A 27,495-nucleotide genomic window follows, 5' to 3' on the forward strand; every position below is an offset into this window, starting at 1 on the left:
ATCAGATGTGGCGTTTGCCCTGACATCTCTACTTCAGAAGGAGCAGCAGACTCTGGAGGTGGCCACCTGAGAAACAGACACTGACAGCTGAATGAATCTTCTGCTTTTACTGCCAGCAGAAACACTTGCTGCTCAGTCCCAGGAACAAATGACTTTATTGCACACTCGGAGTGCCTCCACAGGCCAGAGCTCCCACATGAGCCTGAAAGGAAAAACACTACAGGGCAGTTACAAGAGCCAGAGCTAGGAATACCAGGCATTAGCTGTGGGAATGTTCAACGACGCAGACGATATTTTCCAATACCGAGTGAGTAAAAATCTGAGCTGGCACAGTGCGTATACAAGAATGTAGCCGTGCTGTGGCACCTCGTCAACTTCCAGCAACACCTTATAAATTTTGAGATCAGTCAAATTAAACTCACCAATCACTTAAACAAAAGTAAGACTTTACTGCCTGTGGTGTTCCAGCACCAACATGTCACAACATCCTGACAGATATTGCAGCACAAGTTTCCTACTGCCTTTTCTGGGCTCATCCTCTCTGATTGTTTTTCCCCTCTGGATGTCGGCACTTGTGGAAAATGAGGGGGGTTGTTACTCGGCCCTCTGCGGTTCCACTGGTACAGCCCGACACTGACATTGCACCATTTAAGGGTTTGATTCCCATTGGGACCACCCATACTATAAATGGATCCACCCAAATGAATGAAAGCATCCTCTAGGCATTTGTTAAGAGGAAGAGAGAGGCAGAGAGGGAGGAAAGAGCAAGAGAGGAAAGAAGTAGAAGATCACTGATTACTGGAAAGAGTGATATATCAGACAACACTGAGATGTTCTTGACATTAAAACAACACATTCTTCTTATATGTATTTATATTATTATATGCTCTGACACCTCCCCCCATCACAGTCACTGGAAAAAAACAACGAGTACAGATGACCTAGGCCTTTTCTATTCAACATTAAGATGTGTTCGGCTGTCAGCGCCCTGTGGCGATGTGCGTCATGATGGAAGTAACCCAAGATCCCTTTCATTCTGTGGAAACCTGCCCAGCTAGGTGTGCACAAGATGGGGCAGAGAGGAAGGACCTGAAGCTATGGCAGGCATGGAGGGGTAACAATGATAGACTGAAAACTGGGCTGAAAGACTACATGGTACCAAGATGAATACTTGAATCAGTGCTCAATAATTAAAATGCAGTTAACATGAGTGTGATTGAGCAGTTGAAAATAGTTTTTGTAACTTCATCTGCCCTGAAGTCCCAGTGCGGTACATCCCAATTACCAACCAATTACGGGTGATGAATCACAACCCTGGAAAACCTGAAAAACTGACATCTAACTCACAGAGAGGTCATCACAAATGACACTAATATTAGCAGTTAATGCTACAATAGCACAAAATGTAGACGATTTGAGTGTAACAATTTTTGACTTTAAATCAATCATTTATTGAAATGCACTTTACAGCTTGATCATCAAAATACAGAACAGGATGTGCAATTTTAAAGACAAGACAGCTAGCTTACCAGCATCCTGCAGTTGCACTTCCAGACACTAAGTGCATCAATATGATCAGCTGAGTGGTACTGGAGGTAACTACGATACTGCTGGACTGTTGCTCTTTTTCAAAGATCTTTTATTACCTCTGGATAGGGTTCACTCAGGACAGGTTTGACATTTATAACAAACTGAATTTCTATCCTTGAGATTTTGGTGATTATTACCTGAATCAAATCGATACGTTAGACAACAAGTTTGTCTTTAAGACTCACTACATAAACCCTGACGTTCCTGTTTGTGTGTCTATGCACATGCAGAAATGAGATCACAGCAAAACTCAGTCCAAAAATACAGTATCTGGTAGGAAAACTTTTAAATCCTTGCAAATCATCAGGCAAGTTATATAACCCAAAGAGAACAAAAAAATAACTCTACTTTTCCCATGCAGGTGGTGGCCTCTCCTGTTGCAAAGCAATCATGAGCACGCTGTGAAGTTAACCGACACTGAAATCTGGAGAAAACCACTAAATTACCATTCGCTGCTCCCGAAATAAATGGAGGGGACTGAAGTGCTACAGCTATATATACACACTTCCCCCTCTGCTGCAGCCATGCACAACAGACACTTTCTAGGCCACAACCAGTCCCCGCTGCTGCAAAAAAGACTAGCTTGGCTACTAATTATAACCTCCATGAGAAAGGTGTTAGCGCTGGGACTTGTAACCAAAAGCATCCTGAAAATATGCATCTGGTAACAGCTGGGCGTGTCAGGACGGGCCTCCTGTTCAGAGCAGGAGGACGGTACACACATGAGCACGAGACAAAAATGAATTATATTTCAAAGCAAGGATATGGTGGTAGGGCTAGGTTACATAGCTGATAGGACACGCAGAGATAAAATCAGGGCAGGGCCTGGCTCTTCTCCATGTTGTTATCACAGAGAAACTTTTTGTGTTTACATCACAAACACAGAAGATAAGCACAGAAGATGCTCTGTCTTCTAAACGTTCATCTTCCCCGACAGTAAAATTTGCCAATTATCTTCTAAAAGCACAACAAACAAGATTACTTGTACTCCATTCACTAACTGACATAGCACTACATTCATATGATGTCCTTTATTGTGTTAACCGGCTGACCAATTAACAGATCCATCCACGAGTCAACCAGGCAGGGGAAACTCCATCTTATCCATTTAGGACTGATCCATGAGCTCTGGCCCAACGGTGTAAGCTGACGGGAACAAACAGTGGCCGTGCAGTAGCAGGCGGACACCTAGATAACAGTTACGAGACTAATGACCTCACTGATAAGCTGATTGAGTCAGTGTGTGGGAGGCCACAGCGGGACGGGCCCTTGTTTTGACGAGGACATGCGACATGTAGGGGATCACACAGCGACTCTCTCAACAGGCTGTTATACCGCAGGCTGCACTTTGTCTTCTTCCACGGTGCTGTGCTGGGCACAGTGCAGTTGTCCAAGGTGCTTGTGGTACTCTACACTGACAATATACATAGTTAGCCCTTACACCTGTGACATCAGCATGTGGCTCATATCACCTCCACAACTGCTCTCTTCTCCTTTAGTGTTGATGAATCAGTGAGCATAAGGAGGAGTATAACTAAGAGCTCCATTCAAGGTGGGTAGATGTTTGACCTGACGGTGGGCGATGAGATGATTTTAGATCATGACTGATCTTGAAGGCGTCCACAATTTCGCAAGATTGCACACCTTACTTTGGTAACCCATAGCGCATAGTAAGAAACTGTTTGAGATAACCGGTCTCCAGTTCCTTTCAGCTGGAATCGACAATAAAAAAAATATAGAAATGGTTACTCTGGTGTGGAAAAAAATCCAACTGGGCAGTGGGCACATGCAAACACTTGGGGAGGCACCTCCATCCAAAACTAGGTGACAGTTGTGTCAAAGTCCTGTTTGCTATACCCCTAAATGGCCAAGTTGCATTGTGGGTGATGAAGTCTTTGGATTTTGGGCTGTTGGTTGAACAGAAGCGTCTTCGAGACTCTTTGATCTCTTGATATTGACAGTTTAGCTTTTGGGCATTTTATCAACTTAACCATCAAGTATCATGACAACAATTTACAGATTAATTGTTAATGAAAATAACTGTTAGGTAGCTAAGTTACTTTAACAAAGCCACATGATGCTGGTATTGTAGAAAAGGCTTTACTCTTCAACTTACACTCTGGATGATTGTGTCCACTTTAAAAATAAGAAACACAAGAACAAAAGTGTAAGTAATGTGGTATGCAAGAGGGAAAACTTCACTGCACAGACTAAAAACCTTTCTGCACTTGGTGGTGGGCGAAACACATTAACTAATATGTGCAGCTGCTGAGCTATTTGCTGACCTTGGGAATATCATTATAATAACAAATGGAAATGCCTCATTTGCGGATTTTCCTTATCAGAGGGCGACTAAGTCTGGAGGGAAACACATTTGCACAAATAAGGCACTTTGACTCAACCGATGGGAAATCCAACAAAGCAATTAAGGCTAAGCATCTAGCTACAGGGGCTAAAGCATGTGGAGCAAATGGAGAGTAATTATTGGCTAATATCAGTAAATTAAGTGTCTGGAGAGATATCTGCATTGAAATCCAATTCCAGTTAACGCCAAGTTAAGCATTACAGATACTGAAGTAGGAGTCAATTGTACAGTTTGTTAAAGAAAGATAAAAGGAGTGTATGCTAATTTGTGTGTGTGAGACTGTAATTAACAAAGGGTATTGCCATGCGTCATTATGGTCAATTGATACCAGAAAACCACACATTTCAATATTGCAGAATAAACATTATGTCTTAATTGCTTTTCTGTATGAACTAAGCTAACAAATGCTAAAACAATTCCCAATACCCCACCCCACCCTGCTGACTAGTATAAAATATGAACAATCAATAAACAGGAAGGCAGAAAAATGAATGAAGTAACTATGGCACTGATTAGTCTTATTTCAAAGGCCTGAGGGGGTGAAAAAAAAAATGGATTTGGGGGTGATGAAATTCACTCATCAGCAGCGTGTTAAATTGTTGTGTCTGTACCATGACCTTGAGCACAGGGAGGAAACAGTGTGAGGCAGCTCTCTATATATAGAGGTGAATAACAGTTGAAGACAACTGAGATGACAATCAGAGTGACCACAGGATTTCCCCCACCAGAGACGTCTCTGGAGAACCAGCAAGGAGAGGGACGGCCGAGGATGGTGAGGCGTGGGCTAGTCTAAGCACATAAAGTTCATTCAGAGGGACTGTCAAAAACCCCACTCGGAGTCACACAAATAGGCTGTGCACATAACCAACCACAAACTCACTCTCACTCTCACACACTTCCCCACAACCCACAGAAACCCCTTTCAAAACAGATACCACCAAACCGCTAAATCTCTGTCAGAATGCAACAGCACTGAGGAGGAAACATGCTCACAAGTGAATGTGTACACACGTCGCCAAGAGCCTCACAGGAACTTCATTTTATCACCGACAATCTACCCAGACAGCACGAGGGGACATCAGATAAGTTGCACGTGAGACCTGCTGGCGTGAATGACCACCATTCAGGTGGAAGACGCATGAATGGAGCTGACAAACCGCTTGGCTATCTGACATTATTTGAGTCATGTGTCTCTACTATGAAGACGGGGAGGTCGGAACAGGAAGTACAAGAGACTCACAAGCATGCAGCAGTGTGGATATATGGATAGGCCTTAAAATAGATCAGGTCACCGTCAAACTCGCCACCCACCGCATCACGAGCCAAGGTCAATGCTGCATCAGTGCCAGCTAGTACAAGCAGCACTGAGGCAGAGGAACAAAGAGTACAACAGATAGATGAAGTCACTCCAAGTGATATCTTCCTCAGCTAATCCAAGCCAACAGTGTGGGCTCCTCTAATCTACGGAAACTATTTCACTTTGTCCCCATCTCTCTCTCTAATGTACTTCTTGCCTAATTTCTCACATCTCCTCTCTCATTATCTAATTAAGAAGATGGAGCAGAAATGCTATAAAATACAAGTTTAAATGCAGTGTTGAGTTATACCAAATTGTTTGAAGCTTCATTCATACGATTGACAGTCAAATTCGAAATCAAGCTGTAGAGCTTTGGTTGTTTGTTTTTTCTTGCATGTCTGTGGAGGCAGTCCAGCTGCAACCTATTCACACTGAGGTAATGATATCATCAAATATGACCAACACACATTCAAACCTGGATAGAAGTCTCACATGTAAAAAAAAAAAAGGCATTCATTACAGCCTCAGAGTGATGGTTGGGGGTATATTAACTGAAACTTGTAAAAAAAAAAAAAAAAAGAAAATCTGAATACCTGTGTCTGATTTATAAGCTGCATCAGAGCATCACTACTGTTGGGACAAACGTGGTGCTTGCTGGGATTCTGGGTCAGAGCCTGCTTGTGTAACCTGTAGGCTGCTGCAGCACGGTTCAAACAGTCTTGCTAAGAAGCTAATTTAGCCACTGGATTGTGCAGTCCTAATTTAGACTGAACAAATTCAAAGGCCAAATACCTGTCCCTTTCATTTGGCATACAGTTCCCTTTCTGAGTATGACGACATGAGATAGAGGATCAAAGCCTGTGCTGTGTGTGTGTGTGTGTGTGTGTGTGTGTGTGTGTGTGTGTGTGTGTGTGTGTGTGTGTGTGTGTGTGTGCAGCAGAGGAGCTTTATTAGGGATGCAGCTCAGCTCTGTGCTGTCAGGACGCTGCTGGACCGACTGCGCCGTCTGATCGACTCAGCATCTGCACGTGTGACTCTTTTGCACACGCTACCACAAAGTATACGCATGCAAACACACCCAAAAAAAAAAGGATGTACACCCTCGCACACATGCACACATACAATACTCCTGGTGCATGCCTTGAACAACACACACCCAAATCCAGCCCTCCCTGTCGCTAGGCAAAGCTGGGATACAGCAGTCTGGGAGGGGGCAGAGGAGATGCGAGAGGCAGGGAGGGGAGGAGGAGAGAGAGCAAACAGGAAATAAAGGAGGGTGGGAGACAGAATAGAAGAGAAGAAAAGACAGGGCTGGCACTGAGACAAAGAGGGCCAACTAACCAACAAGGGCTGTGTAGCATTAACAGAATGCATACGAGCAAAGAAGACAGTGAACGGAGAACATGGCACACAGACTGACACAGATCTGGACAGTGACAGCAAGGGGCATACCAGGAACTGACAGACACACAGACAGGGAGCGAGGGAGAGGGAATGGGGGCTGGTAGGCACGGGTGGACAAAGAGGCGGACCTGGCCTCATCCAAACAGCTGCTGTTCTCTCCAACATTGCACCTCTGCTCCAAATTCCACATGCAGCCTGACTGTGAGGGGCTGGGGCCTGAGTCAGCGCTTTTCACTCACACAGCTGAGCCCTCTGCTGAAAACAGCCAGGGGATGCGCTGGCTACGGCACGAGCAGGGGGACATAAAGCAGCTAGGGGGAGATTTCTGCACTTAAATCAAGGCAGCAAGCAAGGCTGCAAATGATATGTGTAAGTGAAAGAGAGTTGGGGCAGAATAGCAGATGGAGGCAGGGCTGTTGCAGAGCGGGAGGATCATTCATAAAACATGACAGAATCCCTGAACAGCCATGACTTACTGGCAGGAAAGAATGTCTAAATTGAATGCTCTCTGATCTCATGCTAAAGCTAATGGGACGTTACATCAGACACAACAGAACAACAGAGAATAGGTGAAAAGTAGGAACCGATTTCTGAAGGACATGCAGTCCAAAAATACAAAAACTTCAGGGAACAAAGAAACGTAACGTCATTCACTCATTGGCATCTCCCCATACTACCACAGCTGGGCTTTCATGCCAAACTGCCTCGCTTTTTTTCTGCGTGTCAGAAAAACATCCTGTGGCAGAAACGAGCACAGGGTGGAGAGATGGAACTGAAGGCCCAGAGATGATCATATGCTGCAGTCTTCTTCCATGTTATTTATGAGCTCGTACCCTGACGAGGCTCCTGAGGGCTCTGGTTTTTAGAACAGCTAATAGGTTTTATCCTGGAGTCAGAGACACTGGAGGGTCGGGCAGCAGACGCACTCCCATGCTGACAGATTTATATGAGCCAAAACGCTGGGCTGGATGGCATTGTGATTTAGATGTTAAGTTATTAGAAATCCCCCCTCAAACCTCCTCCCTGAGAGAACTGTGCAACAAAGAAACACGAGACAAATAATACAGTAGTGTATACAGCACACAAAGGTTGAATTGGATCAGTAGAAACTGTATGGAAGCCAAATTGTGTCTATGGCTGCTGCCCAAACAGTCTTAAATTGTCTAATCCCTAGATTTATCAGTGGTTTAACATTAAGATTTCTCCAAACTGGGATGTCCTGTCCTTCAACATCATAAGTGTACCACAATACATTCAATACATTACGGTTAAATAATGCACTATACTGTGTGTTCATCATAATAGAATTAGTAGTTAGCGTTAGATTAAACGTGATAAAGTATCACTCAGAGGCTTTGTTATAATGAATATGAAGATCAACTGTGGAGAGGTGGATTATGCTGCAGTGCTGAAAGCTTTCTATCGACATGCTGCGACTCTGGCTGCCCACTTGAATCCATTTTATATGTTGTCAACTCACACTGACTACAGCTACCATCGGCTCAAAAAGAAAAAAAAAAGAGTCACCTCCTTAGCCTATAGACAACAATTAATATGCAATACTAGGAAGATACAAACATCATGTATGGTGTGACATTAGCATTCATTTGGGGTCATTTTTCTGGCTTCAGTCCATTTTCACCCTCCTGTTAGCTCTGGATTGGACTGGAAAATACCTGCAGCTAAAAGCTTTTGTTTACCAGTTAGTCACTCAGTTGGTCTGTCTGCCATTTGGTGCTGGGCAGTATTTAGCACTTTTTTTTACAGAAAACAGCTGCCAGCCGCAGCTGGAAACACTGCTCGATAAGGGTGAGTCATTACAGTAATGTCACTGGGCTGAAAAACAAAAAACCGAGTCAAAACAAGAGTTGAAATGATAATTATCTGGTGCTTAATCATACCCCCTGTAAAGATGAATTTTCCTTTGTCCTGTGATTACTATGAATTCCTTGAAGTTTTATGAATGAAAAAAGGGAAGGAATGTCAGTATTAGGCATTTTTTCCCACTGTCAATTAGCTTGGCTTTTACTTACATCTTACTCAGACATGCAAGCAGTCCACTTCACTGACACACACTCCCAACTCACCGAGTATGGGAAGAGACAAAACTATGCAAGCTAGCACCTTCGCCAGTTGGCTGTGGGACCGTTTCAGCTGAATGGGTGGAGCGGGCGAGCAGCTTTCCCAAATTCACCCTTTGACAACATAAAAAAATCTTGCGAGGAAACAATGTTGCTCTGTCTGAGAGTGTGTGTGTGTGTGTGTGTGTGTGTGTGTGTGTGTGTGTGTGTGTGTGTGTGTGTGTTTCACTGGTGGAGACTTAGCTGGCAGACAAAAAGGAAGACTCGCTAATTGCTCCTCTGAGCTGAAGAGTCATTACCGCAAGAGCAGACCAACATTTTCTTCCAGTATGTACAGAAGAACACTTGCAAATGATTAAAACCTCTAGTAGATTCAGCAGACATCAAATTCATTGTGCATGCTGATGCAAGCAGCTTGATATCATGAGCAATTTACTTGAGTTAGAACTGGCTGAGGTTGTAGTAAGACAGATGTGGATGATAGCGCACCAAATAAAAGATGATTCTTAATAAGCCCAAATTGTGACATAACTGGTGCTTATGAAAGTCAGCAGTGTGTGCTTCATCCAGAAATAGGTCCATCTTACAGAGGTGGACTGCAGTAAGAAAAGACACATAATAATGAGCCAAAACACGCCGACTGACAGACGGTTGAGCAGAGAGGTCAGCCAAACCCAGCTCACTGCAGGCACTGCAGGGGAAGGACGGGAGAGAACAGGGGGAGAGGAAGGGACGGGATGAGAGGACGAGAAGGAGTGAAGGTGAAGAAAAAAGGAAAGGGGAACGACTGGAGAAGAGGAGAGGCCATTTGCACTCAGATCCCGGGGGTCCTGGCTAATGACCTGTGCTACGGTGTGTCCTTTGGGAGAAGGAGAAAGGAAACCTACCCTTCCCCTGCCACTTTCTGATGACACATCACAATTAGCAGCAGGCATTTCTCTGCCTACAAAGCTCCCAGACACATTGACTGAGTGGTTTTAAAGGCCATCTGTGAAATACGCAGATGCTGAAAATGCCACGCACAATTTCACATGTGTTACCCCCCTAAAGGTCCAGGTCATCCTCAGCATTGACGCAGCAGTGCTCTCTTTGCTACCACAAATAAACCGCTCCACCCCTTAATTAACAATGTCTCACAAGTGGTCCCATTAGAACTAAAATTAGTCTTAAATATCCTCAATTTACCCAACAGAGCTGACTGATCTCCAACCATTTAACAGCAAAACTAGTTTAAACAAGGGTAAACCCTTAGCCAGGAGAGAAGCTTCCCTTCTGGGTTTTCCACAGGTTCAATGAAACTAACAAAGAAAACAGCAGATCGTATACTTCATCAGACTGCATCCAGAAGATCGTGTTTTTCAGGTGATGAAGGTGTTTCTGATGGAAGGTGCTAAGGAGTGGCCAATCTTGCTTCTTTTCATCTCTGTTGTGAATTGCCAATGGAGCAGTACCAATCAAGGCCAGTGACAAGGTTACAGTGGTTATCTTTCTATATCTTTTATCTTTCAGTTTCTTTGTCCAACTATACACCGACTAAACGGATGGAAAAAGAATTATGTTCCCTTGTCACACACACACACACAATCATGCCACAGAGTTGGAGCCAAAAACTACTTGTGATTACAGCAGAGCCATTTGACCCTGGAATGACTGCTGATTGTACCTTTTCTTACTAAAAGACAAAAGCCAGATGTTGGCAGTTGTTCACTGGTCTTGTGTCCAGTGTTAAAGGAGTATTAGTGATCCAATCTAGTCCATGCACACTCGACTCTGCAGCAAAGATTTAATAAGTGCCCTAACTTTATGGAAGGAAAACACTTAAATGTAACTTTTATGAAATCCTGAGCACCCAATTATCTTGAAAACACTTGTTCTTCACCTAAAATGACTCTTCTGTAACTGACCTATTACATTCTTTTTCTTCTTTTGGCAGCTCTGTTTGGGTTATTTTAGACTAAGTGAAATGTTAAAGGCATAAAGAGCACAATAAAGTGTCAGTGGCTGCTGGACCGCTCCCTTTGGGATACTAAACTCTGGTGATAAGTAGCAAACACCAAGAGAGGAGAGGATCTACATGGGCCCCTCGGCTATGCCTGATTGTTTGTGAGTTCACTCAGGACAATGGAAAAGCTCTGTATGCATGTGTGTGTGTGCTTGGATGTGTCTGTGACGCAGACAGGAGAAAATAACTATGTGTGTGAAAGAGTCACAGAAAGACTCGATGAGCTTATGAGTGTTCAAGTGGGCAAACAGACTGTAAGTGTAAAAAAGGCTCGACCAGCAAGGAAGTAAACATGTTTGTGACCTTGCAACTTCACAATCCTGACAACACAACCAAAATACTGGACACAAGTGAGCCACCGAGTACACAATGACACAATGCGATACAGCTATCCCACTTCCTCATATGACATCATGTACCGTTGGATCAGGACCAGCTCACTGAGTCCTTGTGGTTCCTTCCTGTTCCCTGTGCCTGCCGTAACCAGCCGACAGCCAGCCAGGAAGCGGCAGAAAAACCAGAAGGGTAACAAGGATATCCTAATAGTCCAGCCCATACAGTCCCATCTGATATTCAGGGAATTGATGATACAGAACATAGATTCGCCTGCTGACTCGACACAGACTGCCAGTGATGTGAACGTGTATTTCAGCATCGTTCGCATTTGAGTTTAGATTTATAAATGATTATAAGACCATAACCTGAACTCAATAAAACATTGTGTTACAATCAACCCTATATTCTATCTTTATCATCCAAAGTGGGTTTCCAAAAATAAAAACACTGGAGCACATTTCCTGCCTGGTTTACCTCTACCTAAAAAGGCAATAGGCAAATCAAAGTGCAGCTGCAGAATCAACAGTGATCTTGCACAGTCAGTCAGCCTGGTCTGGTCTAAATACAAGGGTAAGATGCACAATGGACATGAAACCAGAGGTTTCAAATGTTGGCCTTGTATATAGCCTTGTTTGTTCTTGGTGGGGTGGAATGGCCTCCAAACAGAACTTAAAACCATGTGACCAAAAAAATTCATCTTTGGAAGCAACACAATTTAAATTCTTACAGGCATAGTGGCAGCTCCTCTGTTCAACAGTGGGAACAACAGGGAGGGACTCCAGTCTGTGAACTATGAGATAGCCTAGTAAGGCAAAACCACAATAATAAGCCTGTGTGGAAGTGTGTGTGTATGTGCGTCTCCACTGTGAGTAGTGCGTGAGGCATGCTGCCAATGAAAGCCTCGCAGGGTGGAGCACACATCAGCTGCAGCTGCACAGCTGGCCACTGCAGACTAACATTGAGTCTGGATTGAGAAAAGGTCGGGCTGCCTCCCCCATGTTTGCCTACTGTGGGCTGGCATGGCTGCTCATTTTCACTCTGCTGCCCGACAATCCGTTTCCCAAAACAGGGAAGGGGACCAGGACAAAACAAAAAGCAGGAAGTGATGGGAGAAAAATGGGAAAACAGGATATCTCTGAGAAATGAATGCAAGTGTTGTGTCCACGGAAACACAGATTCCTGTTTAGAAAACTGAAGACATCCTAATAGTGCACAAAACACTGAACTCATTAAGTTATGTCAATACGGGGATTTTTTTCTCATCATTGCTGGAACTGAAATATGAGGAAATGCTAACACCACATTGGTCAATGTGAAACTGAAAGAATCATACACATGCGTTAACTATTCAGCTCCTGGCTGAGAATATCATATTCTTGGAGTTAAGAATTCTCTACCTTCACGTTCACTCTATAAAGCATCTGTTGATGTTTTCAGTACTTAACATGACAGAAACATCAAGTGTCATCTTGCCGAACACACCTGATATATTACAAATAAGAAAGGCGTTGACATAAGCTGGACGGCTTACATTGAATTTCACACACCAGCTCGTCAGAGAATAAATACTAGCGCAACACTGAGCTAGTAAAATTGCTAGCTGCAGTAACTGCTGTGGTGTATGTGAGGAGTCAGGATACAGCGTACTTTCCCGTGTTCATTTCCCCTGTGGCTGCAGGTCATGTAGGGGTCTCCATTTCAGCTGAAATGAGGTCACCAAACAAGAAGAAAAGCAAGCCCAATACAAATGTTTGTCTTCTTCTCTGGCTCATATACATTCTTGGGAAGAAAAGGGAACATCGCTGCACCTTTGTCACGGGACATAGGCCCGGCGAGTAAGCCACGATGATGTGTCTCTTCTGTCAGAGCAGCCTCGGCGTGGCTGACAAAGGCAGATCACTCACAGGTTGTGGAGGTCTTAAGTTTCATGGGGCCCATCTTGAACCATTTTTCTTTATGCTGGATTAAACTGTGTTTTGAGTGTGTGTTCGCACTATTTGTCTAATCAAACCCGTTTCTTATAAACTATAATCAGTGATGTGCACTCACTAGCCCCATGGCTCAGTATAAACATGGGGGCTTAATGGCATTATAATAGTTCTTCCTCAGCTAACATTATGCTAGTAACTATCCAAATACTGCAGGAGGTGTTGCATGTGTAACAGGTGCAATTTTTTTCCTTTGTCCCTTTGGCTTGGTGTTCTACCAAGAAAAAGAAAAACAAGGGAGTGGTGACTCTCCAAATACGTTGGAAAACGGGACAAGACTTGACCTCAACTACACCTCACTTGTCTTGATGACTACACCAAAAGATATGGTCTGATATGTTGTGGATTGTGCTATCGCAATGCAAAACCAAGTGATTTCATCCCTACCAAGATTGGGGATCTATTCTTTGATTTTGCCTGCTACCTCTGCTCTAACATGTTTGTTTTTGTCTAATGATAAAGCACATAAATGCCTTACCCAAAAAAGATCTTCTTCCCAAGAATGTGATGAAGCATAAATGACATGCAACGGCTAATTTGCTGCTTCTAAGTTATAAACGTGTTTCTGCTAGCAGAGATCCAGTAGTGATGCTTTCTTTTTTTTCTGTTTCTGTTTCAGTCAGTATAAATCCATAAGGAACACTAATAGCAGTCCGGCTTTTATTCCTTTTCTTTTAGTCACATTAAACAGCTACATTCTACCTTTCAGCCACTGGTGATGGACGTGATCATCCTGCTTAGAAGCACAGCATCATGGAAGAAATCCTTTGACTGTATTAGAGCTCACTGAGTAACCCCCACCAAGAGCCATGACAGATGCCTGATAGCCATCTCTCACTTTGTTATGAACAAGTATGGTAGAAGGAGACAAGTGAAGCATCGTGGCTCATCCATTTGGACAGACTTTGCCCCCAGCTAATAGTGGAGGTCTGTGTGTCTGCTAATGCTAGAAGTTGGTACAGCAAAGGCCATGGATTTAAAGGGTGAGACTATTGTTTGCACAGTCACCTGGTTACTTGATAAGAGGACAACTGATATTAAGACTCCCCCAGAGGTTTATCATGGCTCCCTGATTGGGATAATAAATTACGGTAAATTGTTTACGTGACTTCAGCTTGTGTGACTTCTAGGAACAAACTGCAACTCAATTAAATTAAATGATATTAATTGTAGGACCTGGAGGATTCTCACAGAAATCCCGCTGGGGCAGAGCACAGTAACAAGCCAACAACATGAGACCTCGACAGGACTATGACAGCCTGAACTCATCTGCATGTTGTGTGTTGTGTCTGGGCGAGCTCAGGCACAAGTTTCTTGTATCAACACGGGAAAATGTCAGGATCAAGTCATCACTTGGCACCCAAGCACAGGGCACCTTTCCTTAAATGTGAACTTTGCAGGTTTCTTGCCTGGACCCATTTCATTCCCTAAAATGTTTTCAGAAACATATATTTTAGTTTTATTTCAGCAGCAACAGAGAAAGACAGTGACCCGAAAGTGATCACCATAATGTTTCTGTATTACGAAAATGGAGCCTGAAGACACTCCGATCAAACTGTAAAACAAGGCCGTTTTGATCCAAAATGATCCTGTTCATTGTCCAATTCTGGCCTATTTCTGGCTAAAACCAATCTCCAACTCAAACAGGAGGGTTTAATCATCCAGTGCAGCAAAGTGCATTCTGGTTGTTTTAAGTATTCTACCTTTTGAGCAAAACCGAAAAACCACTGCCCTTTTTCTCTGATCGTGTAGGACCAATTTCAAAAATATCTGTATTTCTACTGTATAGAAAGCCCATTTTCTTTAACACAAGGGCCACTTTCCAGTGGTGAAGAACGATTTCAGTGGCTAGGGTGCACCAGCTCTGTTGCAAGGCCAGCTATATGCAGCAGACCTGCTGGTGACTACCCACTGGGGAAAAAAATAAAATGCTCTAGAGGAAACAATCCATGTGTAATGAGTAAACACAGTTGGGAATGGCTTTCAGATAGGCGGAAAAGTGAGTCTTTATCCCCTTTTAGACATCACAATTACCAAATCCAGCCATATCCAGCCTTTTTCAGAAGTCAGCATAGCTCCACTTTAAGCAGAGAATGGGTTGTCCAGATGGTGACTGGTGGGGTAAACCATCTGAGCAGCCACAGCCAAAATTTACCACCATTTAACTGCCATCCTGTCTGTTTTTGACACTGCCACTCTATAATGGGCCAAACTGCTGCCTGTTTAACACTGCAGTTTTAACTGTTTCAGAAATAAAGAAGAAAAAAAGCTGCCAGCCAATGTGCCAAACTGCACTTCCCTTCCATTATAGTTTCTTATTGCCTGCTGTATTATTCATTTGTCTCGATCAAGGCAATGTTTTGCTCCTGCACTGCCTCACACTGCTGCAGCACTTCTTCTTTCAGGGCTTTAAAAGACAAGCAGGCCAGCCAGGCATGCTCCGGCAGCTAGCTGGGCCTCTGCGCCAGATAAAAAAAAAAAAAAAGGTGAGTTGTTCACATTCCTGCTTCATGCACAAACCAAACCCCCGATGTCATACACACACATACACACACAGTCCTTCTGCACAAATGATTGAGTTGTTTGTGTGTGGTCCTCCTGCCTCCTGTGTGTTGTTTTCTCTAGCCTCGTTTCAACCAGGAGAGTTGGAAAGTCTGCCTACATGCCACCCAAAACTCCTTTTCCCGATTATAAACTAATCAATTCCTGTAGGGTGTGCATGTGTGATCCCCGGGCTGCGATGATGACAAAAGACTATTAATCATTTTATCACAACGGCCATCTGATACCAGATAGCTAGCCAAGTTGTTAGATGATGTCAAACGCCCATGAAAAGTAAAAACAAACTGGCATGCAAAGTGATTGAGAAAGCTACACTGGGCCACAGAGGGATGGTGCAATGACTGACAGGCATCCACTTTATGTAAGACTGTGTTTTCATAAGAACAAATGATGGCCTGGAGGACAGGACATCTTTATGAGATCTTTCCTGGATTCATATCAAAACTCTGAGTGGGCCTGTGTAAGATCTTCCTCGCTATAGTTAATGTTCTTCTGTGTATTCGGTTACTCTCTCGCTCATTGTCAACTTGGTACCAACATATCTGTTTTTGGTCATAAGACAGAAGACAGTGTCTTCGGTTTAATGTGCGTTTCTTGTATAATTCTTTTTCCAAAACATATAAAGCGTTTAATTACACAAGGAGTAAAGTGGACCTCGCTTCTTTTTTTTTTTTTAGTTTCAGGGGAGGGTTTGTTTGAGTGAGAGGAGAGAAGGCCAACTGAGCCCCACTACTACTATAAAAGGAATGTGATGGGGAAGGGAGGGCCACTGCACCACCAACATTATAAGCCTATCATCTTACCACCAAAAACAAAAAAAGGGAGGCTGAATGCACAAGCCAAACAACAAATATAAAGACAATCTTGCTTACCCCAGTCCAGAAACTCGGTGATGTTCTTCTCTCTCCTGAGCGGGGAGTTGTTGCACTCATCGTAGAGGCACACCAGGATATCCAGCAGCGTCTCCACACTCAGGCACTGGCCATTAGACTGAGCTGGCCCGTCCAGGATCAGCTTCTCCAGCTTCTTCAAACGCACCTCTCCCGACATGATTATTCCGGCTTGTTGGTTTTTGAACTAATGATGGTGATGATGAAGGAGGTGGAGGTGGTGGTGGGGAAGAGCAGACACCTCCTCGGCCTGTTTGTTAGCACAGAGGGGCCTGTAAAAAATAAGTTCTCTCACCTTGAATATGTCTGAAAAATGATAATAAAAACTTTGAGTTGAGGGGAAGGCCGGTGGCTAATGCCTCGTTAAAATCGGCCTATTCATGATCTCCCTCTCGAGATCCAGTATCTAAGAGGTGGATAAGACATGTAGCACTTCCCCATTTTATAATACCTATCCCCACAGGGCATATACGAAAAGAAGTAGTCACAATTACAGACCCTGGCTGCTCCGGGCCGGTGGATTTTTTGATGAAATCCCAGCGTTAGCTTGCAGTTTTCTGGTCTTCTCCGCTTGGGAAAATGTATACAAAAAAAATGGAGTCGATGCTGTTTCAACAGATCCCCCTGAGTTGTTGTGGCGGATATTTGGGACTCTCCATTCTTGCAGCAACCCAAAAATGCAAGGCAGATCTGCAATGCTACAAAGCCCCAGCGCCCCTCCTCTGCTCTGCTCCAGGAATGGAAGGGCGACACAGGCTTAGTTAGCAGCCTGCTAGGTTAGCTATTTAGCTAGCCAGCGAGCTAACGTTAACGTTACTTTTCCCCGTTCCTAACTGCCATCGCTGCTCCTTTTCTCCCAGGAGTTGACGTACAATCTTGCACAGTGTTGTCGGAGCTTAACTGATTTTTTTAAGCTATGTTTCCATCCAACTGTGGGAAGAAGAAAAAATATTCCCTTGTTTTCTCAACTCAATGCTGGCAGAAATGTTCTTTAAATCCCAAATCTTCGTCCAGAAACCAAAACGTCTCTTTTTCTTCACAGTTGTTCAAAAAAAGAAAACCCGACGGTTACAGTTCAAGAGTTCCAGTAAGTTAGCCGTTAAAACAAAAAAATGCGGGTCCTTCCTCTGTGAAGGTTACACAGGAGCTCGTTTCACGTCAAGAGGAAAAGCTGTAGTCTAGTCTTGCTTATTCCAAATACGGGACACAGCCTAAACTCCCTCTGTCCTTCCCGTCGCCTGCCTGCCTCCCCCGCCGGTCGGTCGCTTCTTGCCGTCTTTGCACAGTCAAGCTACCAGCGAGCCTGCCGCCAGAGTCTCACGGAGGGAGAGACGGCCCAGCAGACAGCGCTAACCGCAACGCCGCGGTGGATTATGGGAAAAGTCGGGCCTGGTCTTGAAGTATGAATGGGACGAGAAAAAAATGTCGGTTGGCTCGCGAGGTTGCTCACAACACGCTAAAAACACATTATGTTGAATTTAGTTACAATAGTTTACATATTTTAACTCGTGGAGAGTGTCTCAGCTGTAACGCTGAACGTTAAACGTCAACTTCTTTTATTTTTTTCCCCCAACTTTCACGCATGCGCAGAGCGCTGAATCCCTCCGAATCGGCCATCATTGCTGCGCCGCAGCGTGAATCCGCCCATTCCTTTACAGCTAGCAGCCCATCTCCTAGCGTTGTAGCATCTCTGTTCGCTGCTGCAGGCAAAATCCCAGATCATCATCATGGCGCCCGGCACAGCATCTGCTGTGGTGCGGGAGGGGATGGAGGGTGGAGGGTGGAGGGGGTGGAGGCTGTCAATATTGTGAATGGAAACTGCGGGTTGTCTGTCAGTCTGCTGGTGACGTGGTGCGGAGAGGACACGTTCTCTCCTCCAGACAGGAATAATAATGACCGCTGCTGTCTCTTTAATTGACTGCAGAGCAATATGTGCATGCAGATAAAACCTGTGTGGAGCAACCATCAGACAGGATGGTGTGTGTGTGTGTGTGTGTGTTGCAAATGCATGTATTTACACAGTTCTGACATTTTATTGGAGTTTATGGCTCCTCAGCTACAAGTTGAGTATCGTGTGCATGTGTAATCACAGCTATGTGAGTTCCCAGCAGGCCTTCTGACTCATATAATGACACATTTTCAAATGTTTTATACTTTGACAGCTTTTCCGTCCGTCAACATCAAGGTGTGTTCAACCTGGTCAACCTCACGGACTGTTCTCACGGGTTAAAGGGAGTTTTTAATGCTGAGAGCAAACTCTCTAAGACAAACAGGCCTGTAGGTCAGAGTGAGTCAGATATTTGCTATATGCACTGATCCCTAAATAAGAATTAAACACAGAAGTTAAATCACACAGACAGGTTTCAATCAGACAGGCTATCTGCAGGTGGAGGCAGATTTGCACTCATGTCTGCTCTAATAAACCTGTTGGAGTGGCCGTCACACTGGCTAATAACAAACTGTAAGAAAACAATAATAGTCAAGCATTTAATGTGATCACATGAATCATGAAAGCACTGAGCAAAGACTGGTATTTTACAGTGTCACACTTTAAATGCTTTTATTCTTGTTGGGAAACGTCCCATCCTTTTGAAGTGAGGTGCTTATCGCTTGCTCAAAGTACATCTATTAATGATTAACGGCCCTCGTAGCAACTGAATCTTAGGGAGGCGGGGGAGGCAGACATAGAAGCCTTGTGTTTTTGAGCCTGTCGTGCCACACGACATGAAAGAATAAGCTTCTATATTTGAGAAAATATTCAAATGTATGTCTCGCTGCAGAGCCGGGGAGAAGAAAAAAAGACACAAAGACGCGCTGTGATGAAATAAGCACACAGAGAACAGCCCAGCGTGCAAGATGTGTCCAATAAAGCAGATTTTGATGGTGACCAAGTGTAATTTGAAGCATACTGCGTTGGCATGACTGTTTATCAGAAACAGCCACACAACAGTTTATATAGTCCGACCACTCAGAGATGATGGATTGTCTGGTTTTTGGAAATACATTGTGTGTTAAAGCACACAACAACAATGCAGAGGAGGAGAAAACGTCTTCGCTCCCTCACTTTCTTTCACAACGTTTATGACTCTCTCTCTCTCTCAGGAGCCGGGTCAGGAAAATCCACATACGCCATGATATATATTACAATGTTATTCTAATTCAGGTGAGTTTTAAAGAGGCACTTTGTGGTTTTGGGGAAGAAATTCAAGCTCACAATTTTTGGTATTTACAATATGAATGGAGTAATGCCACAAACTCAGAAATATTGAACAAACAAGCTGTTCTCAGAGGAAAACAAGGTCCCAGAACACTGTTTGAAGCTAGAAAGCTGGCAGGGTCCGCCACATATAAACAAAGTGAAACAGTATGAAATTGTGTTGTCCTTTTTAGGTCAATGAAGATCTTTGTCCTCTCATTAAAATGTATTTTTCAGAACAACAGAGTGCTCCTTTAAACGATGAACTTTGGTTATTGATGATTGTTGATGTCGCTCCTCCTCTGTGGGACTGACTGTGTTGGGTTCAGTGTTCATCGTGCACTTCTTGAGATGTTTGTTGTCTTGAGATGTTCATCAGTCTGAGCAGGTTTTAAAGCTAACTACTTGAGCCTATCATCAGCTGTTAGCTGTACATGTGGGTGTGGTGACCATTTTTAATCACTTTGACCTGAATAAGAGATCAAAATGTCGACCGCTTGAATACGTTTATGTTCTGGAGCCAGTTTGAAGCTGATGGAGTCGATGATGTCACGACAGTAAATAAATGGAGCACACTATAAAGAGCAGCACTGCTGATTTAGAACGTAGCATGTCCAATTGTATAATAGATATAAATACTTATTGTTACATCTTTTAAGTGCAGTTTAAGTTAAAATTAAAATATGTAGTGTAACATGTAGCTTTGTTCTTTGTAAGTTGCCTTTTTGACATTTTTCTGTAGATAACGTATTAAAATGAGCTTCTGGGCTCATTAACAATGTTGGTTTCGTTGATAAATGATTACTAAATGTTTAAAGACATGCAGTGTTATTCTTTTTGAAAGATGACTGATGAAAATTAGGCTCTTAATGAGCATCAAATAAACATCCAAAAAGAAATAAAGGAGTTCTCCTGATTGAAGTTACCTGTTTTTAATCTTAATCTTGTGAGAACAGACTGAACATTTTCATGGCAAACGTCCCAACATAGAATGAAAAACCTTGATTATAAATTAGACCAATGATCAAACTATATGTGCACAATTGTGTGTGTATGCACAAAGAATTTGTCCGTAAAGGAAAAGTCTGCACACAAATGAAAACTCTTCTCAGCCTGTAGATGTAGATGGAAAGTCAGGAGAAGTTTTGAAGTCTGCAAAATATTTCTGGAGTTTTAAGATCATTTTTCTCCCAAACAACTGGGGACTTTAAAAATGTAAAAAAACTAAACAAAGAAACAACAACAAAGGAACAAAAATTATACAACAGATTCATAAAATGTGTCCACCGTGATCCAAGTTTCTGGAATATTTGGAGATCCAGAAGTGGTTTAAACGCTGGGTCGGCGGTTTGAGTTTGTGCACCAGTGTCAGACACTTCTAGCTCAACAACTACAGCCAAGAAGTTCCTAAAAAAGTGTACACAAGTTGTTTTAAAATCAATCTGACATATCAGGATCTCTGGACTCTCTCCTGGAGGGTCGTGCTGGACGAGCCGTCCCCGTCTACTTCAGATGTTCAGCAGAACGCTGCGACGCTCCAGAAATGTTCTGGGACTACGACAGTTCACCTGACGTTTCCATCGACATGAGCAGGAAATGACTGACATTAATTTTTTGGGGGGGTGAACTTATCCTTTAAATCAATAAAGAAAACAAGGTTGTAGTGGAGAAATCAATCAGCTGATAGCCGGCACGTGTGAACTCGTGACATGATCAATCACAGCATCGACGGGTGTTTAGTGTTTGTCTGCTGACGTCACTTTTCCAAATGTGTCAATATAAATAAAGTGTTTTTCCAGGTGGAAGTTCCTTTAAAGGCTCCAGCTGTTTAACGTGTGACCACAGCGCCCTCTGCTGCTCACATCAGCCCAGCGCAGCTCTCAGGCGGTTGTCAGGTATGTTGACCTCTTCTAAATGTTGGTTCAGTTTTTTTGATTTGATTTGATTTAATTTGCAGGAACACTCATCCATAAAACTGCATCCTGTCTGTGTTCCACGTGTGTGCTCAGGTCTCTCCTGTGCACCACAGCCTCAGCTCTGTCGACTAATTAAAGGTTAATGAAAATATTTATTGTTAGTCCTATCTAATCATGTCTGATCCCATTTAAGTCTACGCTGGGATTAAACCCCTCTGTGAGCCGTCATCAGCTGTGTGAAATGCAATTAGACTGTCCTGTCCTGCAGTACTGCTGCTGTCCCTGCACAGGTCTGGCGCTTTTTTACCCCTCTGACAGTCTGATCGATGATTATTGGCAGAGCAGCTCGATGCACTGATAAAAACTCTGCAGGAAGGGTTGTATGGGCCATTAAGATGCAAACTAGATAAGCTCAATTCCCCAAATATTTGATATTGAGATAAAGCAGCCAATAGCAGATCAGGAAGTGGCTGACAATAGAGCCATGATGTGAATAATGAGGAGTTTGCGCTGACCACCAACACAAGTCCAATATTGACTTTCTGCAGCAGCTCCGCCTCGTCCCCATGCAGGGAGGCTGCAGATGAGATGCTCACATATAAACTGTGTCTGAGGAGAAAAGAGTCCAGCTGCAGTCAGATGTTCCTCTGTTAACATTCCCCCTCTCAAATAAGCATTTAAACCCTCCTGTAACACAACAGAGGGGATTCCATGTTTCACAAATGGAAGGGAATGACCTATAAACTGGACTGCTTTTGAATGCAAATGTCTGGATGTTAATTAACATCTGAGTTGTTGATTGTGGGAGCTTGTTGGCCTTTGATTGAAAAGAAATGGCACCTGGGAGCATCAGATGTGGCTTTGAACCAGGCAGCGAGTCTTTGATTGGCATGGGAAGGAAGAAAGACTGAGAAATATCACACAAAGGCCATCTTAATTTCCCGAATTAGGGGTTGTAATGTGAGGGGAGAGGAGGACGGCAGAGGCCAACCGGGACCGAGGCTTTGGTCTGTGGCTGGACTGGACAATGGATGTGCTCTGAATTCACATGTCTGCTCTGATGGTTCTGATCGGACGGATTGAAGTTCTTTTAATGTTGAGGAGCGACTCCAGCATCATTACAGAAGAGATATGAATATCACCGCTCGAGACATGATTTATCTCTGGATTGTTGTACTTGAGTCCATATTTATGATGTGTATAAATATAAGACGTTTAATTATATTTTGGGTTCCTTATCTAACATATGCAGCCGGATAATAGATGAAAAATAATGTTTTTTGGCTCAATTATAGTATTTTTCTGTTGACCAGCAGTTGATTTTATGATTTCTATAATATGGGTTTTATAAGACATGTAGTTTTATTCTTTTTCTTAAGGTCTTTTTTCAACATATGCACAAAGATAACAGATATAAATGAGTTTTTTTAAAGATAATTTACAGTGTTTTTGCTCAACAATGATTATTTTTATGTTCATGAATATGGATTATGATTCTTTGAATGCTATTTTACTTTTTTGATACATCGCCAACAGATGAAAATGAAAATGATGTTTTTTTTTGGCCCAGTTACATAATTTTTCTGTCGATAAACATTTATAACACATGACTTTTATAAGACGTGTGGTTTTAATCTTGTTAAGGGTCCTAAATCAACAGAAAATAAAGCTTTTATGTCATGTTATGCTCCCTTTTTGACATATCGCTGGAGATAAGGTATGAAAATGAAGCTTTTAGGCTCATTTACAGTATTTTTTTGTTAACCAATAATCAATAAATGTTTTAAGATATGTAGTTTTATTATTTTTAAGGGATGACTAATAAAAATTAATCTCTGAGACTCAGTTTTACTTCATTTGGTTGATCAGTGAGCATCGTCCCCGTCAAATAGACTCATAAAATATAAATGTAAGAACAGACTGAACACAGAATTAAACACCATGATTATAAATGAGGCCGATGTTCCAACTATGTGTGCACAATTGTGTGTGTGTGCACAAATATAAGAAGCTGCAAAACTTGCATGCAAAAAAATCCTGTCATTGTGTAAAAACACAAACAAAGCATCATTCGTTTCATCATCATCGTCATAATAATCTACTTATTATTACTTTACAAATCTTTACACACTTTTAAATCTTTATTTCTGCAGCGTTTGAATATTTTTATTTTTTGAGGAGCTTCATTTTGTCTTCCAGAAGTTTTAAAGAACCGTTTTTTCCGGCTGATGGTCTCGTTGCTGCAGGAGGAAACCCTAACGAGCCACTTTCTTTTTCTGTCTGTGCTTCCGGTGTTTGTTCCACACATAGCTGGTGTCGTGTTATATCAGGTCTGCAGCACTAATTAATAATTTGTCTTGGTTTGTAAGATGCAGCCACTCTGCTGTAGCTGGAGTGAGCAGGTCTGGCAGTCATCTGTCATTTGCTCTTCCTGTGTGCTCCTTAAGTCTGTCTGACATCTCTAAGCAAACATGGGCCAATACACAACCGCAGGCAGGGCCTTCTGGGCAGCCAGTGAGAGCAGCCCTCTTCTAATGTTTGTGTGACAAAAAAGGCAAGGCAAATCCTCGCAATGGAATCAGATAATCACCAACCTGTGAAGAGCCTGCCCCAATCCACATCCACGCCGGCCCCCCGGCCCCTGGATTAACTGTCTGTTTGGCTAATAATTTTAATCTGCTGGAGAGGGCCAAGAATGGGTGACATGGCTCGGAATAAACATCTAATCCTCTCGTCCCCCTCCTCCCTTGGAGCTCTGCACCACTTCCTCCTTGACCCCCTTGTTATACACTTGCACCAAAGTAAATATGACCGCAGAGCTCACTGGTTCTGTTGTCCTGATCTCAGTCCACCTTTCTGCGTTGGACAGAACAACCCTGCAGCCACCCAGACAGAAATAAGCCCCGCCGTGTGACAGACTGTTGCCAGACTGCCCCGGCCTGACTGACATCGTCCAGTGGAATGTACACGTCGGAGTGTGTAGACAAGGCTGCGACTGAAGAGAGGCCACTTCAGGTTCACAGGGTCAAGAGATGTCTGTCTGGGACGCATGTGGAGCAGCAGAGGACACACTTCAGACTGCAGCAGAAATAATTGAGTATCAAGACACAAAGACGACTCGGCAACTTGTTCATGTGTGTGAAATAAACACTGCAGTGGAAACAGTATTCAGATGAAGTCACTCAGAAATCCATAAAGAGCTTCACCTCCCTTTGGCAGTGACTTAACTCTTAATCAGATAGATAGACAGAGTTTTGAGTGTAATATTTATACTTGTTGGCATTCAAAATTTAATTCTGACAGATTTTATGCCAAATCTAACAATGTTTCTCCTGGAATGATACTGATTTAATCTCTGTGATACATTTGGCTTTCAAAGACAGTTGAACGACCATATAAACACACAAAACACACACAGATTGTGTCTTTTCATCTTCTGGTATTTTCACAATAAAAGATAAATCTACATTCTCTCATTGAGTCACAGCAGCAGAGCAGATTTCAGATGCACCAAACATCACGCACAGTTTGAGCACCTCCAGAACACGGATGGCACTCGAGTCTAATTGTTGCTGTTTGAAGTATGGCCACTTAGATATCCTGTTTAGGATGGGGCTGTATTGTCGCACCTTTGTTCTGATAAGGGTCCCTGCCCCCATTGACAAAGTGCGAACGACTGGGAGGGCCGCAACAATATAAGGGGCAGGAGGAGTGTCAGAGGGACACTGTCTATCTCTGGGCGGCTGGTGCTACTGTTGCTGCTCTTGATCACACTGAAGTTTCTGAGTCATGGATTTCCTCCGCGCTTGTGTCCTGTGCACGGCTCTCTTCGGACTCGCCAAGGCTTTTACGCATGAGGATATGAAGGACGCGCTGCTGCAGAAACTCGGGTTGGATGAAATCCCCAGAATCCACAAGAGGGATTTGGAGAATCTGGTTGTTCCGGCGCACATCAGAAATAAATACTTGTCCATGCTGAAGATGCACCACAGCAGGAGACGCAGATCTCTGCCGAGCCTGGCGGGCATCCTGAGGGGGATCCCCGGAAACGCAGGTAAGAAGCTCTCTCATCTATGAAATATGCACCATGTAGTTTGTTCATATTCATTCATATGAAAATAGTTTTCACACAGACTCCAGCTGATGATATTCCCGTGCGTAACTGTGACACTTTTTTGCGTAAAGACTATTTTACGCACCAGATTCAATTAACAAAACAGTGATTTTAAGCTCCTTGAGAGAAATAATCACCTAAACGCTTAAAATTCTCTGTTCTTTAGATATTTCCGGAGAGTATGTGTATTCTGACACCACTCGGCATCGCATGGTGTTCGACATGGAGGCGAGGATCCCGGATAACAGCGAGGTGACCATGGCGGAGCTGAAGCTCTACCAGCGCGCTTCTTACCACAAACGCTTCGCGGTGGAGAAGAAGAACCACCGGCCCGTCAACAACGCCCGCGTCAGCATCTACTGGGTGGAGGTGCTGCCAAACGGATCCAACCGGACATCGCTGGTAGATTCACGGTAAGGCATCACTTTTCTCACGGTGACGTGTGGAAAATTAACTGGAGAGCAATTAAGAGGCGACATCATCATGGCTTCTTCTGCGGGACATATCCGCCTTCTGCCTCCTTTTAATTAATCGCTCTTATTTCTCATGTTAACAGGTTGATCCCCATTCACGAGACCGGCTGGAAGAGCTTTGATGTGACCCAGGCGGTGCACTATTGGTCCAAGACCCAGCAGAAGACACCTATGCACCTGGAGGTGTGGATCGAGGGCGAGAGACCTGGCAGCTACGCGGCAGAGATGGCCAAGAGTGTGCGCTTTACCACCCAGGAGCAGACGGACAACACCTTGGGGAAGCCCGAGCTCGTCCTCTACACACTCAACCTCGAAGAATACGGGTAAGGGCGCCTGCGTTTGATATACAGGATATTGTATCAGTGTGACAATTAGCCCATATCCTCTTCATTAGTGAACGAGTAGCAGTGTGACAGCAGGGTCGACTCAGTGGTTTGGAGCGAAGCTTGGCTGCAAACCAACAACATGTCTCAGTTTAATAGTTCTGATCTTGTTTTTTAGAGTTATTTCTTCTAAATGTAATTATCTCTGCAGCCCAGATTCACCCACTAACAGAATATGACAAGCAGGGGTGTAGCTAACAGGTCCTGGGCCCTCTGTGGGCCCCTCTGTCACCGCAGTCATCTGACTTTCCTCCTCTTTTCTTCCTCCCCTCAGTTCTCGTGGCGACTGCGACCTCCACCAGAACAAAGACACCTGCTGCAGGGAGCAGTACTTCATCAACTTCCGCGCTCTGACTTGGACGCAGTACTGGATCATCGAGCCCGCCGGCTACCAGGCCTTCAGGTGCACCGGAGGCTGCAAACAGCCCAAGCGCAACTACAGCTACGGGGAGAGGCGGTGCACGGTGTCGGAGAGCGCGCCGCTACCCATCATGTACCTGGTGAAGAAGGGGGACTACACCGAGATCGAAGTGGCCGAATTCCCCAACATGATCGTAGAGAGATGCGCCTGCACGATGGACAATGTCTCCATAGTATGAAGTGATGGAGGACAGCTGTAGTACGCCTATAACCACAGACTGCTGGGAGGGATTATAGGAGTATTACAGTGTTCTTCAGCGGGGTGTTGATGTATTTAATGGTTTTAAAACAACACGTGTAGTACTTTCTATTTAAACGGACATTTATTGAGAGTTTCACACACAACAGGCGGAACCTGCTGCCGTTAAACTCCCTCTACAAGCACTTTTATATATTTTGTAAATTTTGATATTGTTTTTTTTATTCTCGAATTTGTGTGAGCTGCGTCGAACCCGCAGCGAACGTTCGAATTCTGTCT

At 43.7% G+C, this 27,495-nt stretch overlaps 2 protein-coding genes across 11 annotated transcripts in view; one reads left to right on the forward strand and one right to left on the reverse strand.

The window, feature by feature from the left end:
- The window catches only part of cdc42bpab (CDC42 binding protein kinase alpha (DMPK-like) b), a 74,533-nt gene extending 56,706 nt beyond the window's left edge, over nucleotides 1-17,827 (reverse strand). For 5 of the 10 annotated variants that reach the window (XM_030406251.1, XM_030406253.1, XM_030406252.1 and 2 more), the window contains exon 1: nucleotides 16,498-17,826. In XM_030406251.1, coding sequence (XP_030262111.1) covers nucleotides 16,498-16,675 — 178 coding nt within the window. In that variant the 5' untranslated portion in view covers nucleotides 16,676-17,826. Of the gene's footprint in view, nucleotides 1-16,497 lie in introns of all 10 variants that reach the window. The other 5 variants (XM_030406248.1, XM_030406244.1, XM_030406246.1 and 2 more) reach the window with 4 other exon arrangements.
- A 7,589-nt stretch (nucleotides 17,828-25,416) lies between these two features.
- On the forward strand, nucleotides 25,417-27,196 carry lft1 (lefty1). The gene is made up of 4 exons (XM_030406117.1): nucleotides 25,417-25,681; nucleotides 25,908-26,154; nucleotides 26,298-26,537; nucleotides 26,872-27,196. The coding sequence occupies exons 1-4, from the start codon at nucleotides 25,417-25,419 to the stop codon at nucleotides 27,194-27,196; spliced, it is 1,077 nt and encodes a 358-aa protein (XP_030261977.1).
- Nucleotides 27,197-27,495: the final 299 nt, after the last annotated feature.

The sequence above is a fragment of the Sparus aurata genome, chromosome 22 (assembly GCF_900880675.1).
Source record: "Sparus aurata chromosome 22, fSpaAur1.1, whole genome shotgun sequence".
NCBI classification, from domain to species: Eukaryota; Metazoa; Chordata; class Actinopteri; order Spariformes; family Sparidae; genus Sparus; species Sparus aurata.